The 14,564-nt window shown below is 49.4% G+C and overlaps 8 protein-coding genes across 8 annotated transcripts; 3 read left to right on the top strand and 5 right to left on the bottom strand.

Annotated features, from left to right (window-relative positions):
• Positions 1-22: 22 nt before the first annotated feature.
• On the bottom strand, positions 23-913 carry EURHEDRAFT_544810 (uncharacterized protein; the record flags this gene model as incomplete). The annotated part of the gene is given in 3 exon segments (XM_040787437.1): positions 23-449; positions 495-672; positions 685-913. The coding sequence occupies 3 exon segments, from the start codon at positions 911-913 to the stop codon at positions 287-289; spliced, it is 570 nt and encodes a 189-aa protein (XP_040642056.1). The 3' UTR covers positions 23-286.
• A 315-nt stretch (positions 914-1,228) lies between these two features.
• EURHEDRAFT_448026 (uncharacterized protein) lies at positions 1,229-1,564 on the top strand (the record flags this gene model as incomplete). Its single annotated transcript, XM_040783711.1, has 1 exon — positions 1,229-1,564. A coding segment is annotated over one exon (336 nt), but the record flags the coding sequence as incomplete, so codon positions are not given.
• A 317-nt stretch (positions 1,565-1,881) lies between these two features.
• On the top strand, positions 1,882-2,478 carry EURHEDRAFT_512628 (putative isochorismatase family hydrolase; the record flags this gene model as incomplete). The annotated part of the gene is made up of 1 exon (XM_040786084.1): positions 1,882-2,478. The coding sequence occupies one exon, from the start codon at positions 1,882-1,884 to the stop codon at positions 2,476-2,478; it is 597 nt and encodes a 198-aa protein (XP_040642054.1).
• An 85-nt stretch (positions 2,479-2,563) lies between these two features.
• On the bottom strand, positions 2,564-4,208 carry EURHEDRAFT_374458 (tRNA threonylcarbamoyladenosine dehydratase; the record flags this gene model as incomplete). The annotated part of the gene is made up of 3 exons (XM_040778637.1): positions 2,564-3,801; positions 3,860-3,959; positions 4,029-4,208. The coding sequence occupies 3 exons, from the start codon at positions 4,206-4,208 to the stop codon at positions 2,564-2,566; spliced, it is 1,518 nt and encodes a 505-aa protein (XP_040642053.1).
• Positions 4,209-6,857: 2,649 nt separating this feature from the next.
• EURHEDRAFT_408698 (homoserine O-acetyltransferase family protein) lies at positions 6,858-8,626 on the bottom strand. Its single transcript, XM_040780892.1, has one exon. It carries the CDS (start codon positions 8,570-8,572, stop codon positions 6,986-6,988), a length of 1,587 nt encoding a protein of 528 aa, XP_040642052.1. The 5' UTR covers positions 8,573-8,626; the 3' UTR covers positions 6,858-6,985.
• Positions 8,627-8,670: 44 nt separating this feature from the next.
• EURHEDRAFT_408697 (glycoside hydrolase family 43 protein) lies at positions 8,671-9,585 on the bottom strand. The gene is made up of 2 exons (XM_040780891.1): positions 9,565-9,585; positions 8,671-9,509 (listed from the first exon to the last, which is right to left on the bottom strand). The coding sequence occupies exons 1-2, from the start codon at positions 9,571-9,573 to the stop codon at positions 8,826-8,828; spliced, it is 693 nt and encodes a 230-aa protein (XP_040642051.1). The 5' UTR covers positions 9,574-9,585; the 3' UTR covers positions 8,671-8,825.
• A 1,347-nt stretch (positions 9,586-10,932) lies between these two features.
• On the top strand, positions 10,933-12,052 carry EURHEDRAFT_512624 (glycosyltransferase family 32 protein; the record flags this gene model as incomplete). The annotated part of the gene is made up of 2 exons (XM_040786083.1): positions 10,933-11,971; positions 12,024-12,052. 2 exons carry the CDS (start codon positions 10,933-10,935, stop codon positions 12,050-12,052), a joined length of 1,068 nt encoding a protein of 355 aa, XP_040642050.1.
• A 930-nt stretch (positions 12,053-12,982) lies between these two features.
• EURHEDRAFT_447957 (cAMP-dependent protein kinase) lies at positions 12,983-14,359 on the bottom strand (the record flags this gene model as incomplete). The annotated part of the gene is made up of 4 exons (XM_040783703.1): positions 12,983-13,705; positions 13,760-13,884; positions 13,950-14,039; positions 14,104-14,359. The coding sequence occupies 4 exons, from the start codon at positions 14,357-14,359 to the stop codon at positions 12,983-12,985; spliced, it is 1,194 nt and encodes a 397-aa protein (XP_040642049.1).
• Positions 14,360-14,564: the final 205 nt, after the last annotated feature.

Here is a 14,564-nt window from a genome sequence, read left to right as displayed (position 1 = left end):
ATCTTTTTTTTTGGGGGGGGTTCAGAATATTCCTAAATTTGAGGCTGAGAAGTTGATACCGCTTGGATGATCTAGGTAATGCTTTTACACACCACGTCTGCTTGTGGATATTCCGAGGTCATTGGCAACGCAGGATTTATAGAAGGCCCATACGTTCTAGACTGAATGTACATATCTCACCATATGAGACTGCTTCATACATGTTCAGTGTTCCTTGTATGGCATTCTTTTGCACCTCTCGCAATTGTGCTGGATACACTTCTCCGGGTGCAAGGAACACATAGGCCTAAAAGGAAATATTAGTATGCGACATTTTCAAACCGGGATACCGGACGGGACTTACCCCCGTCAGCTCGACCGGATCGCAGATTTGGCCTCCTGAGATCATTCCCAACCATTTGTCGAAAAGTTCCTTTGGCTGCTGGGTCAGCACTGGAATACGAAGTTGGCTTCTATTCAACATTTCCTCTTTTCTTGGCCGGAGAAAGAAGTACTTGCTCTTTGTCATCATAAAACCGGAAGAGATGCAGTCCATACGGGCAAACTCTGTCCACTCAATGACCAAGATCTTTGTAAGGTGCACAACCGCAGCGTTGGAGGCATTGTACGCAACCTGCGTCTGAGGGATGTTGACCAGAATGGAGCTCACGGAAGCCGTGATGAGCAGATTATCTTTGCCCTAACTCTTAAAGATCTTTCCGGCAATCCGAGCTGTCCACATGACACCATCGTAATTGACTCGGTTGTACCAGGCCCATATCTCTTCGGTATACTTGAGACAAGGCGAATTGGTGTAGACGTCCGCAGTCGTCACAACAATGTCGATTCTGCCGTTGCCAAATATGTGGTGATTGAGGATTGTCCCAAGCTGGAACCCAGGGATCCTTATGGGGTGATGATGCACGCTTCCCATATGGGTATCTTTGGAAGTGATGTGAGCTGCCTGCTATCACTCATTACATTGTTATTTGGTTCACTAAAATGAAAAACCTATAGATTCACTAGTACGTACTTTTCTATTCAGACATAGGCTTAACGCTGACGCTGATCTAGCTGGCAACGCGGCCTTATTGGCGACTACGCCCTCACGGGCCCAATGGTCCTCGGCCACCAATCCTCCGGTATCGTTGTTGAAGTCGGCAACAAAGTCAAAGTCTTCAAGGCCGGAGCCTGGTGCGGACCCTATGCGCATGCTAAAAAAGTGGCGACTATTCTGAAGGAGAAGTGAGGACTTAGTGATGGTGCAGGTGTTGTTCTGGAATGTTCTGGTGCTGAGCCGTGTGTCCAGCTTGGTATCTACGCTGCGTTTGTGCAGGCTGGTATGGGAAAGGAAACATTTAATTTCCCGACCACTGCAGTCTGCACCCGAGGATTGGTAATCAAGGGCTCAATCCGATATTTGATCAGCTGCTACCAAGCGGCTATTGACTTGATCTCGAGTAGTCAGATTACTATGAAGCCATTGATCCCGAACCGGTTCAAGTTCGAGGAGTCAGAGCAGGCCTTTGAGTTGGTAAAAGCGGGAAGACAGAACGTTTTCAAGGTGATGATTGCTGGAATTTAGTAAGCAAATGATAGACGATAATGTATAGAGAGCCATGAGACTGAAAGTAAAAATGCCTGCCAACTCGAAATTACCAACCATGTACAGAAGCCCACGCCATACTTCAGGTATATCCAATGAAATGATGTAATTTTCACCCAAACTGGTTAGATTACCCGCCAAGTCCCTGTTCCACTGATTAAAGTGGGCCTATAATGTTGATTAGATAAGATTTCCATCCTTCAAGGATGGCATATAAACCCCGCGACTTCTCGCCATTTTCCTTTCCAAAAACTAAAAACATCCCAAGTTTAATCACTTTTCTCGTAACTCCTGACATGTCCGCTGCAAAATCCTTCCGCCAAACCATTGGCATTACCCCCTCAACCGCCTCCGTCCAAGACTCCACCCTCATTATCATCGACGCCCAGAACGAATACGCCACAGGCCTCCTCACAACCGCAAACGTCGACCAAACCCGTAAGTCCATTGCCAATCTCTTGAATAAGTACCGCTCCTCTGGCAATGGCAAGAACATCGTCCACGTTGTCCACCAAGTCCCCGCTGGCGCACCCGTCTTCACCCCAGGCACCGAACTCGCAAAGGAGTTTGAGGAGTTGACGCCAAAGGCTGGTGAGAAGGTGGTTACTAAGAAGTTTCCCAGCTCCTTTGCTCAGACGGATTTGGATGAGTACCTGAAGGGGTTGGAGGATGTGGGGAAAAAGATTGTGTTGGTGGGGTATATGGCGCATGTCTGTATTTCTACGACGGCTAGAGCGGGAGCTGAGCGTGGGTATGATGTAGTTATTGCGAGGGATGCGGTTGGGGATAGGGATATTCCCGGCGCTGAGGCCACGGAGTTGGTGTCTATTGTATTGAGTGAGTTGGATGATGCCTTTGGAACCGTTGTTTCTTCGGAAGAGATTGGAGCATAAACACAATGCTTGCCTAAATAGCTAGTGGTCATTGCTTTGTACATAAATTTTCGTTTTTGCATACACACGTTATCATAAACCGCATTTAACGGTAGTTTTCGTAAAATTCCGCCTCCTTCATCCTTTCCTTTACTTTCTGCACCGTCTTCTCATCGTAGATGTCCTCCGGTCTCTTCCCCTCGCGAAGAACCTCGCGTTCATGCCGGATGGCCTCTTCCTTGGTCAAGCAGACGAGGTCCTTCAGCGCAATAGGAATGAACTTCTGCCCTTCCTTTTCCCAAGAAGAGTCGGGACCAAACCCACGAGCCGGTTTCTCCCACAGGATCAGCTGCAGGCGGTTATGCAGGCCGCTAACGATGCTTTTCCCGCGCCAGATGTCATCTACGAGGAATCCTACATCATCCTTTGAGATTGGTAGACGAAGACCAACGAAGTCCTGTCCGGCTTCTGTACGGGCAAGCTTCTCATGTAAGCCCTGCATTGCTGCGAGGATGCCATCGTACATTTTATCCCGTCCTTTGCCGCCAGCATTGTAGTCGTTGGGATAGCCGGAGATGTCGCAGATGACGTGGTTCGCAATGGTATATCCGAATACTGCGGGCATGGTGCCCAGGACAGGGAGGATTCGAGTCCGGAAATCGGGGAGAACGGATAGCTCGCCCACGTCACCCTTTTTGAATTCTTCCTCGGCAAGGGGAAGCAGACTTGCCTTCCCGGGGCCCGGTTTCTCAGTCGAGAAAACCACTGGGATGCCAGTGTTGACTTTCAGAGCCTTCAGTCGTCGACGGGTGCTACGCGAAAGTGGGTCATCGGTGCTGAGAGAGATGTCGCCCACCACGACACGAGTAGGGTCGGACTTGCAGCCGGCTCCCATGGCAGAGATCACGGCGATCGAATTTGTATGGCAGTAGTGCAAGAGTTCTACTTTCGAGGTGATGTTGTCGATGCAGTCAAGTACGTAAGTCGGTTTCTGCCCTTGCCACGGGCCCAGAAGATCGTCTGCCGCGGAACCCCCAAAGAGCTCGTTCCGACAATCGAAGTTAACCCATGGAGCGATCTGTTCTAGGCGCTTGCGGATGCAGTGCACCTTTGGCGTGCCCACGTCTGCTAGCGTCGCGAGGGCGTGTCTGTTCAGCGAAGAGAGGGTGACTTGGTCGAAATCGATAAGCCGGATCTTGGATACGCCAGAGCGAGCGAGAGAGGCTGCCGCATGCGATCCGACACCACCACATCCGACGACAATTATGAAAGATGATCGGAGCTTGGCAAGGCCTTCATCGGTGAGGAATACTCGATTCCGGGCGAGTTGTTCGAGTATTAGGTCTATATCCCATTGTACTTGTTAGTCCTAGTTAGAATAGCAAGATCCATGGATGCTCACCGTCATCATAATCTCCCTCCTGTGCTCTGCGTGCAAGCGCTGCACTGCGCTCGTCTTCTTTGCTCAATTGCGGTGCAGCCGCGGAGCCATATTCTGTGAGCTTCACTTTGAATCAGCATTCCGGACGTTGCATAACAATTCTAAGCACCTGATGGTGTGTATAACGGACCTTTTCCGCATAATGACTGTCGTTTATATCCGGAATGGAAGCCTTAAGCTTGTGCACGGCTTTTTCTCGTCGAATTGCCTGGTATCCAAGAATGGCGCCAGCGACAGCAGCTCCCGAGAGCACAGCGGTAGCAGCCAATCGTGACTGTTGAGAATTGGCGTGTTGCTGGATCCACGACATCCTCGAAATATTTGTATGTATGCCCCTCCTCCGTTTGTTTATGTTTGTTTGATGTGCGTTCCGGTTTTGAACTTGCGGCGGAGATTTATTTCGTCAAATCGAGGGTACCTGCAGTAGTGAAGTAGTCAATATCAAATTCAATGCTCGCAAGCTCAGCGTTCTCATATGATGGGATATCTTTACATACAGTTCCCAACAGTAAGACAAGAAAGGCCTCCAATGTTTAGCGCAGACAGCCAACTCATGAATTCTATCGTCATAGCTCGAATTCCGCAGTGGATCAGCAGCGAGGTCACGTGCGTAGCGGCGCTGTTTTGTCTCCGCGTTGTCGCGTGCGTGCCTTCCCTCCTTTACGTCCCTATCAACACCGGGTACGTTGAAAGCCCGGATCCCATGAACTTGCTCGCGGAGACTATAACTAACAAGGCTGGTGCAGGTCTGACGAAGACATTATTGTTACTCCCAATGATGATATCCCAGTACACCATAGAGCACTCTCATGACACCTTGAAATAAGCCAGATCGCTGGATTATTCCAACGCGTGGACTTCATCCCTTGAGAGCATGTTAGTGCTTTTTGTGGAAGAAGACGCGCTTATGTGTGGGTGATTGAGACGAACAGAGATCTAAGGGACTGGTAATGATATCGACTTATTTCGGTGTTGTTTTGCTCGCAGTTCTTTAATCTCTCCTGGATGAGTACATTACTTATAATGTATAAAGCAATGCTGTCACTCTAGCGAGACTAACGTATAAAGGTACGTTCCTATGTTTCCATTCCATTCGCTACACCCCGGCAGCCAAATGACGACAACTAAATAGCATACACTCGAGACCAATTTGGACAACCCAATAATGCTCCGTCTGTAACAATGTGGTAACGGCGTTGAGCAGGTCTGTGAAGAGTGAAAAGGTAGTTTTCAAACTGATGTGGCTTGCCGATTTATCTTGTGTTTCAGCGTTTCTGAATTTGGATGTGTATATGAGCCGTCGCTAATGTGTCTTCCAGGGTCTATCAGTTATGCTGATGTTACTCCGTTCTTAAGATCTGATGGATTAATGTGTCCATAAGACGCCTATAACGGCTGCCCTGCTCTTTCTTTTAGTTATATTGCCCAGTGATGAGTGTTTAATCACATAAGCCAAAATTGTACGATATCCGGTGAAACACGCATTTGCCTGGAAGTCAATGAGAACCTGAGAGCTAATCTGAGGGCCATTATTTCTACTTTTCTTGTTGGACGCATGCATTTGTTACTAAAGGTTATGTAGTTTGATTTAAGTATACTGATTTTCCGATATGCCGCGTCGATCCTATATAGGATGAAGTGTCTAACCATGCTCTTTTCACGAGAGAGCCAACAAACAAATAAAATAATAAGGATACTAAATTACCATGCCCTTGCTCTTTTCATTTCTTTTTGTCATCTGGCCACCTACTCGCTGTCCTTGCGTTCAAACTCCCTTTTGAGGCGTGAGAGCAAGCTCATTTTCCGTGCTAGAACTCTCGCTTCGGTGCAAGCTTAGCAGGCGACGACTTCCCCGGTGTGCTCAACGAGACTAGCCAGGGCAAGCTGTCGTCGTTATCGGATTCTGAGTCGTCCGGGAATTCCCTTGGCTCTGCGGCCACTCGCAACGCGGTGACTATTCAGGAACCATTGCATTTTGAGGAATCTTATTACCGGAAGTGGGTAGCTGATAGGGCCATGCGTCCTGGGTTTAATTAGCATCTCTGGAACGAATAAGTTATTCCGTACGTACATTGTGCAGTCCAAGACCATGCCTACTTGGATCGAAGTCTGATGTGAGTTGGGGCTGAGTGGTTAGGCCGACCAGCCAGTTGACTCCGCTGGTTTCAACCGCCATAAACGGACAGAAAGCCCCTTGCCCTCCGATTATTATTTTTTATTTATTTTTAAATCCAGGGGTAGAAGTTCAAGGGCAAATAGACACTGTACATCTCATGAGCCGAGGGACTCGTGCATATCAGATTCTGCGGCTTCTCTGCTCCGTCTTTGTCCCTGTAAATCGCCTGCCACCAGGCATCTACCCTGTCTTCGGGCCAAAACATCCGCAGCGTGGAACATAACGGCACCAGCTTTATTTGAGTCCTTCATTGAGAGGGAACAGGGGTGAGCAACCTTCGTGACAGCGGGGGTTGGTTTTCGTCAAAAAGCAACCGCCGTCTCGCTCGTAATACTGGTAAAGTTGTTAGTACTAGCTTGTTTGCTAATAGCAAAGACCCTGAAAACACCTTTTATCTGCCGGGACGCTCCCAGTTTTTGCCCTCTTGTTCTTCCCCGAATCAATGTCCTCAGCGGGACCTTTTTTGACCAAATTGCTAAGCCCTTGCGAGGCAGGCGCCTCACGAGGGGGCACAACCACATTGTAACTAGTTAGGCCAAAGGACTGAGATGGGACTGCACGTGAGCCGCACTCATCACTATAGCTTTGTGGAAGAGTTGACGCAGCCCATAGTGTTTTCGAATATAGGTCTCTACCGGCCTGAGTCCCTGCAACTAGACATCAGCATCATCCCTCACTCTCTTTTGGAGAAGACAACTTACATTTCGCTATGATGTCCCAAGCCTCTACCTGTTCAGCTATTTAATATCGTTGACAAAGTGAATGACTACTAGACTGGAGATTCGGACGAATTTACTGGACGGTTGCCTCTAATTTACCGCTGAATAACAACATAATAAAAACGCCTATATATGCATCATCATTATGAACATGCTATACAATAATAATACAGAAACATAACTTTTATATCATTACAGGAACCTTTGCACCGTGCCACCAACATTTTTCAAATCAAGCAGGAATGTATCGTGCCCGAAGTGCGATACATCCTCTCCGAGTTCAACGTGCTCGACATTCTTGTTGCCAACAGCCTGGAGCGTCGCAGCGATTTCGCGTTGCTGCCAAGCGGGGAAAAGTATATCACTGGCAGCGCCCATGACTAGCACCTTATGGTTCTTGAGAGGTGCCAATCCACGGACAAGGTCCTCTGGCGGCGTCTCTAGGCTCTTGTCTCCGCTGCCAAAGACAGACTCGTTGATCGGTGGGATGGATGCGGTGACAGAGGGTTGTTCTTCGTAGGGCTGTTCCGGAAGAGTCAGGCTGCAAGCCGGATCGCTTTGTTCGAGTTGTTTGTCGCCTTGGGTGATCTTGCGTTCGTACTCGGCCCGGCGCTTCCGGGTCTCGAATTGTTGTTCATATCCCAGGTCAAACAGGTCCATTGCTTTCGACACGTAGAGGAGACTGTTGGCGTCGTACTCGAGACAGAATTTCTCACCTGCGTGGTCGAGGTAGGTCTCGATAAGGAAGTCTGCACAGAGGGCGGGCTGCTTGCTGGGGTCGGCACGCTTGCGGCCAAAGCGCTTCTCCCACTCCGGTCCGCTGCGGTAAGTGACCGTTGCGATTTCACGGGCAAGCTTCATTCCGAAATGCGGCGGGATGGAGTCGTAATAAAAACCACGCTCCCAGCGGGGATCCATCATAAGGACCTGGCGCTGGGTGTGTCTCATGGCAACACTGTATGGGTGGCTACGTGCGCACCCACTGATACTCACAATCTTGTTGATCCTCTCGGGGAACAGAACACCGGCAGCCAAACTCTGCATACCACCCATGCTCGATCCGACAGATGCGTACAGCTTTTGAATACCAAGCGCATCCAGCAGGCGGAACTGAGCCCGCACCATGTCTTCGACGGTCAAGATGGGGAACCTAGTAGCATATCGCTTTCCATCAGACGGGTCAATCGACGAAGGCCCTGTGCTCCCGTAGCAACCCCCAAGAACATTGGCGCAGATAATAAAGTATTTGTTTGTATCCAGTGGCCCGCCAGGTCCGATGAACTTCTCCCACCACCCGGGCTTAGGGTTAGACTCGGTGCTGTGGGCGTGACTTGATGCGGAGAGTCCGGTGTGCAAAAGAATAGCGTTACTCTTATCCTCGTTCAATCGACCCCAGGTCTCGTACGCGACATCAAACTCCGGCAGGACACCACCCCAATCCAGCAATAACGGTGCCTCGCAATGGAATCGTTCATGGTGACCTGTGGTGTACGACGGTTCCGGACCCGACTCGAGAGATCGCGCGGTAAGCCGTGCGGTCTTTTCTTCCTGGGCATCGAGACAAGGGAAGGAAAGAGCAGGATTGGAGGCATCTTTCAGTTCTTGTTTCTCCGCTGCGACTGTCGAGTGGGAACTCCGTGGCGGGACGCTGTGTAGTCCTCTCAGGTGGGATGATTGTGATAAGTAGAATCGGTTTCTTCCGGCGAATGCGGTCGGAGTCTCACAATGCTTCACCAGTCTTCGGGAAGCTGAGCGCGCTGCATTCTGAAAGGAAGCCATGGTGGCAGTCAGGCACAGAGCAAAGAAGGAGACGTTCTGTCTAGAATCGTCGAAATCTAGACGGCGATTAAGCTGAAATGACCGTTCTGTATATGGAAGGCGGTGACAGATTGGAGGCCGATGCCGCTGCGTGGTATGGCGTCATCTATGCACATTATTATTGGCTGACTTCTTTATCTAGATACTAGATGTCTTCACGGAACAAGGTATCTTCGCTTCTAATCATACGAACTCATACATCTTAGCACCATGATCATAAAGAGGTCAAGGTAACATTCAATGCAGTCGAGTTGATGTGGATTCCTGCCACATACATGCATCGCTCATGGTCGCAATTCGCATGGAAAACCATCTTGGTCCCATCCTGGGATACAGTGGCGCCTCCAGGGCCATCGAGATCGAAATCGCCTGTCCTGAGAAACTCTCTTTTAGCCCTGGTATAAGGGCCGCGGAGGAAAGGCGATGTGGCATACTTGACATCGTACTCGGGCGATATGAAGCAATGGGAAGAGTAGAATAGGTAGTAGATGCCCTTCGCCGTCCGGATGAGATTGGGGGACTCGACCAGCTCGCCATCCTCGTCGTCATCATGTTCGAAAATCTGCACCGGATCTCCAATAGGAGTAGTACCGTTTTTTTCGAGTTCTTGCAGCATGATGGGGACAGATTTGAAGGGTGGTTTACTGTTGTTGCACCTTCCGCCATTTCCAATGCTATTTCCGTCGACTTTGTAGACGATATAAAGCTTTCCATCGATGTCTTTAAACGGAGAGGGGTCAATGGCACCGCCTTGGTCTAAGGGGCAGACCAGGGGAGTATTCTGTGGCACATAGGGACCCAGGGGGCTTGTGTTGTTCGTGACAGCAACGCCAACGCAGTGGTGTCGCTTCCAGTCCTTTAATTCTCCGGAATAGTAGAGCACAAATCTTCCATCGTCCTAGACAGAAATGTCATTCTCGCACGGGCACCATAAGAAATCCGCTTGTACTCACCCGCTGCATGGCATCCGGCGCCCAGTGATTAACATCAGTTTCCCAATCGCCATCTGCCAGTAGCACCTGGCGACTCTCCAATTTTGTCCAATTGATAAAGTCCGAAGATATTGCGACTGGCACCCTCGGTACCTCCGTATCGTTGTTCGCCTCATTGGTACCGAACGCATACCAGGTACCGTTAACCTGGACTAGACCAGGATCCGGAAAGTTTTCCAAAACACGCTTGGGACGATTGGCCCCATCGTAATAGCTGGAATCAACGCGAGCAATGCGGTAGCTGCTCCGGGGCCGCAGCTCAATGGGCAATGTGACGACCAAGACAATGGTGAAGACGGTCATCACCACGATCAGGGTCACGATTGCAATTTGTTTCCCGGCCCATTTCGATGGCCCATTTGATCCCTTTTCCGGCATTGGACGATGGGATTGGGACCCCGGGTCCATGCTCTGTGTGTTGTCGCTAGGGGTTATGTCTTGTGACTGGAAGAGACGGGACGGCGCTGTCGCCGGCATCATAGGACATATTTATTTGGCCTTGGTCATCGTTAATAATTGCGTAGTTCTGCTTTGAATTGATGGTACAGTCGTCTATGTCACAGCGCAGTCATTGTAGTACCTGGTACAGAGTATGCCGGAGATGCGGAAAGGTGAAGTCGGAAACCAGCACGACAGACCAGGAACCGATCGGAAGATTGAGATCGTCGTTGAGATAATACCATGCATTTTGTATCGCCAGAGTACCTATATAGTAATTTCTGTGCTCATGCTCGATTCAGATTTCTCTGTTGGAGAAACAGTCCTGCCGCCAAGCTCTCCGCTTTGTATGCAGCTGCAGGATGCAGTATAAAGGCTTTTGTTATAGAACCTTGTATAGAGCACATCGGATAGAACAATTGCACTTTATAACTCGAAATCAAGCCTGTTTAAATAGGGGATGTAAAATAATATCGTCTTCATTTGCCATTATACTCTGCAATGCATCTGTGCACCGGTGTCGCAGAAATGTTAAGCAATCTGACGTTGGCGGCCGCGTGGTCTTTTCTTTTCTTCGCTTATTCAGTCCCATTCCAGGCACTACATATTATCACCTACTACTAGTATATCATTGCTGCAGCTCCTCTCAAAATGCCTGGCCGCATCAGACTGCGCAGGATATAGTTACTACTGCAGTGTTACATACTGCTCCATCGACCCGTGGATCATCGGCGGAGCGTCCGGAATACCTCGTGGTAGTTTCGTCAGGCACTTCTTCAGAGTCTTGCCTTCATTCTTATAGCACTAAATCAGACTATCTTTATTTTCGCCGGTACTGATTGACGCGATTCTATCCCAGTCGCCGGGACTCCCTTGTCTGCGGCCGGTACAATGCTCACTTTTCGGAAGTCGTTGATCGCCGCGATCTTCCTTGTCGCCTGTATCCTAGTCCTCCGATCCTCTCATTCCTCGTCTTCTTCCTCGATAACCGATGTCCCTCCATCAACCCCGCATGAAATCGTGAACGAGAAATTCTTGCCAAAGAAAGGCACCGTCCAACAGCTCCCCCTCCAACCCGCGCCGACAGCACCCCTTCGCGACCGACTCCGCTACCACTTCCCCTACGACATCTCGAACAGATTCCCCGCCTACATCTGGCAAACTTGGAAATATGATCCGTCTTCGTTCTGGTTCATTGACGACCTGCGCGCCCCCGAAGCCAGCTGGACAGAGTTGCACCCTGGTTTCGTCCACCAGGTCATCACCGACGATACCCAGCGCCACCTGATCAAATACTATTTTGCGTCGGTGCCGGAAGTGGTGGAGGCATATGAGGCACTGCCACTTGCTGTGCTCAAGGCGGACTTCTTCCGGTACTTAGTACTTCTTGCGCGTGGGGGTATTTACAGTGACATCGACACCACCGCCCTACAGCCTGCGTCTGAATGGCTCCCTCGGGAACTGGACCAGTCGACTGTCGGCTTGGTCGTGGGCATCGAAGCGGATCCTGATCGTGATGACTGGCACGAATGGTACTCACGACGCATCCAATTCTGTCAGTGGACTATCCAGGCCAAGCCAGGTCACCCTGTCCTCCGCGACATCGTCGCCTACATCACCGAGGAAGCGCTGCGGATGAAGAAATTAGGCGTGCTCAAGTCGAATAAAATGGATAAGACTGTTGTCGAATTCACAGGTCCTGCCGCATGGACGGACGCCATCTTCAGTTACCTCAATAACCCAGAATACTTCAAGATCGATCCCGAAACCTCGCGCAATGTCACCTACGAGGATTTTACTGGGCAGGAAGATCGCCGCAAGGTTGGAGATGTTGTCGTCTTGCCGATCACGAGTTTCAGTCCTGGTGTTGGGCAGATGGGAGCTATGGATATCGATGACCCGATGGCGTTTGTGCAGCATGATTTCGACGGTATAGTTCCTTACCTTTTTGAGTCAACTGAGGAGTACTGACATTTAATCAGGGACTTGGAAAACAGACCCTTCGCTATGACCGTTACGTCTCACGCCCATCAAATAGAATAAAAGATACCCTTTTGTACATTTACAGCAGGATGGCGTTGCTCGACAGGTTTATTCTGTTCCTCTCTGAGGCCATATATAGACGGTGGTAATCTGCAGTTAACGTAGAACTTTCAGAACCTACGCACCTCGATATGTGAAATCAGATTACCCACCTGGTTCTAGAGCCATCACCTTAAAGCGAGGACTACGAAAAACGAGTCTACACTTTGAGTCTCGCCAGGGATATCAACATCCTGCATGCATGTCACATTCCTGCATACAAGGAGTGAAGAAAGGCGTTAGGGGATTCTGGGTTTTGGTCTGTTTTGTTCGTTAGCTTGGTTGGTGTTTGAATTGAATTACCTGTAAATGTACATAGCACGGTGGGAGAGCTTCGAATATGGACTATGAGTACAGTGCGAGCGAGGCCACAAAGCCATGGCTTAAACTTCTTTCGATATATCCATTTCCTAGATATGTACACCTGAGATGATTTGCAGCCACTTGCTTTTTGAACACAGACACAATTTTTGGATAACAACAAGCAGAACAAATGGCAATTATGACAATGTAGAAAGAAAGGCAAAGCCAAACACCTGATAGACTTGACTATATATTGACACAGAAGAATAGTGAATGGCAGACTTATGTGGCATCATAACCAAAAGACATCATTATAGACATTCGTATAATCACTTGCTCGTAACTCCCATGTCCAAAATATACCCAAAGGAAGGAAAATAAAAGCAGAAGGAGGATAAGAGAAATTGAATCAGTGTGGCTCCAAGAAGACGAGGCATGTGCAACTTATATTAACATGCGTTCATGCCACGGGCGACGTATAAGACGAAAGATTGTAAAAGCGAGACACTAAGCTCCGCCAACTCCGGTTAAAGAAGCATGTGTGGTCGATAAACTTTTAGAAATCGGCGAACAACGGCTCGTACTTTGATTTCAAATCATCGGTATATGGGGTCAAGTTGCTCACTGGAGGATCTGGATACTCCTCAAAGTTGCCTGTATCCGCAGGATGGTCGACTCTTGGGATGATAGGTCCCTTTATACGGCGATGGTAGAGATCATCCCACTTGATACCTTCGAAGAATGGATGAGATCTTACTCTTGCAGAGCCACCCGATATGTATCCCAGTCGTTCCGTCGGATTGGTTTTGCAGAGCAAGGAGACGATGTTCTGAGCTGCAGGGGACATGACGTTTTGCGGAAAGCGTAAACGACCTTGGACAATCTGCTCGTATATCCGCATGGGGTTATGATCCCAAAAAGGTGGTTGCCCGACCAAAAACTCATAGATAAGAATCCCCAAGGCCCACCAATCCACTGCAAGGCCGTGGCCACTGTTATGAATAACTTCTGGCGCAAGATACTCCGGCGTGCCACATAGTGTATATGTCTCGCGGTCACCAAGTTCCTTCGCGAAACCAAAATCGACAAGTTTGATATGGCCGTCGGCGTCGAGGAGGATATTCTCTGGCTTTAGGTCGCGATAAGCAATCCCTTCCATCTCATGCAGGAATTCTATTGTCATGGTTATTTCGGCAGCGTAAAACTTTGATGTGGGTTCGTTAAACCGTCGCGCTCGTCGTAGATAGCTAAATATCTCGCCTCCAGGACAGTAGTCCAGCTGAGGAAGCTGTTAGACCCATGCGCTTCCCCTCTGAATCGCGGAACACCATACCAGCATATATAGACTTTCCGCGTCAAAAAACGACGCTATTAAAGTCGTCACAAAAGGATGACCAGAGACAGCTGCAAGTGTTTTCCGTTCATTGCGGACGTGTTCGACCTGCTTCAGTTTGATCACTGCGCACATTGACAACGCCACGCGTTAGCCTCATAGAAGCACAACAGGCAAAGTCCACCCTCACCATCTGCCTTGCGGAGTATCTTCAATGCATATACCCTATCCTTCCTCTCATCCGCTTTCAATCTGGCAAGCCATACTCGAGCAAAAGTCCCTGCACGGAGAAAGATAACAGATCAGACACCGGACATACGACCGCAGCCCGAACCGAGACTTACCCGTCCCCAGTGTTCGCAAAAGCGCAAAATCGGCTACTTTTAGATTCTTCGCAGATACACTCAGATGTTTTTGATCCGGACGCTCTGCGGCGGTAAAGGGGTTCATGTGTCGTTGATGCGACGGATGGGCGGAGGCCACCATCTGCTTTTCCCTCTCGTGGGCATTTTGGGCGCCTCCCGACTCCGGTTTCTTGGGAGAGACCGATGCTCCTTGCACCTTTTTATGTGTCGAGGGTTCGACGGTTTCCGCAGCCATTGGAATGGCAAGAAGAGATCATGTCTCGGAGGACAAGTGGGGAAGAGGTGTGGGGGGAAGCGGTGGATAGGAGGTAGACACGATGGGACGAGCAATTGGAATCAGGAACCGTGGGTTACGATTGAGATCGAGATAAGGGTTGATAGAATCTGAGGCGAGGATTTCGATAGCAGCGATACTCGACAGGAGGCTCGGAAGCTTCGTG

This window comes from Aspergillus ruber (assembly GCF_000600275.1).
Source record: "Aspergillus ruber CBS 135680 unplaced genomic scaffold scaffold00003, whole genome shotgun sequence".
NCBI lineage: Eukaryota > Fungi > Ascomycota > Eurotiomycetes > Eurotiales > Aspergillaceae > Aspergillus > Aspergillus ruber.
The sequence above is the reverse complement of the archived record's forward strand: the minus strand, read 5'-3'. Positions and strand labels throughout refer to the sequence as shown.

Coding starts and splice junctions, on each gene's coding strand:
- EURHEDRAFT_408698 (XM_040780892.1), bottom strand. CDS start 8,572: ATGGCTTCCTTTCAGAATGCAGCGCGCTCAGCTTCCCGAAGACTGGTG.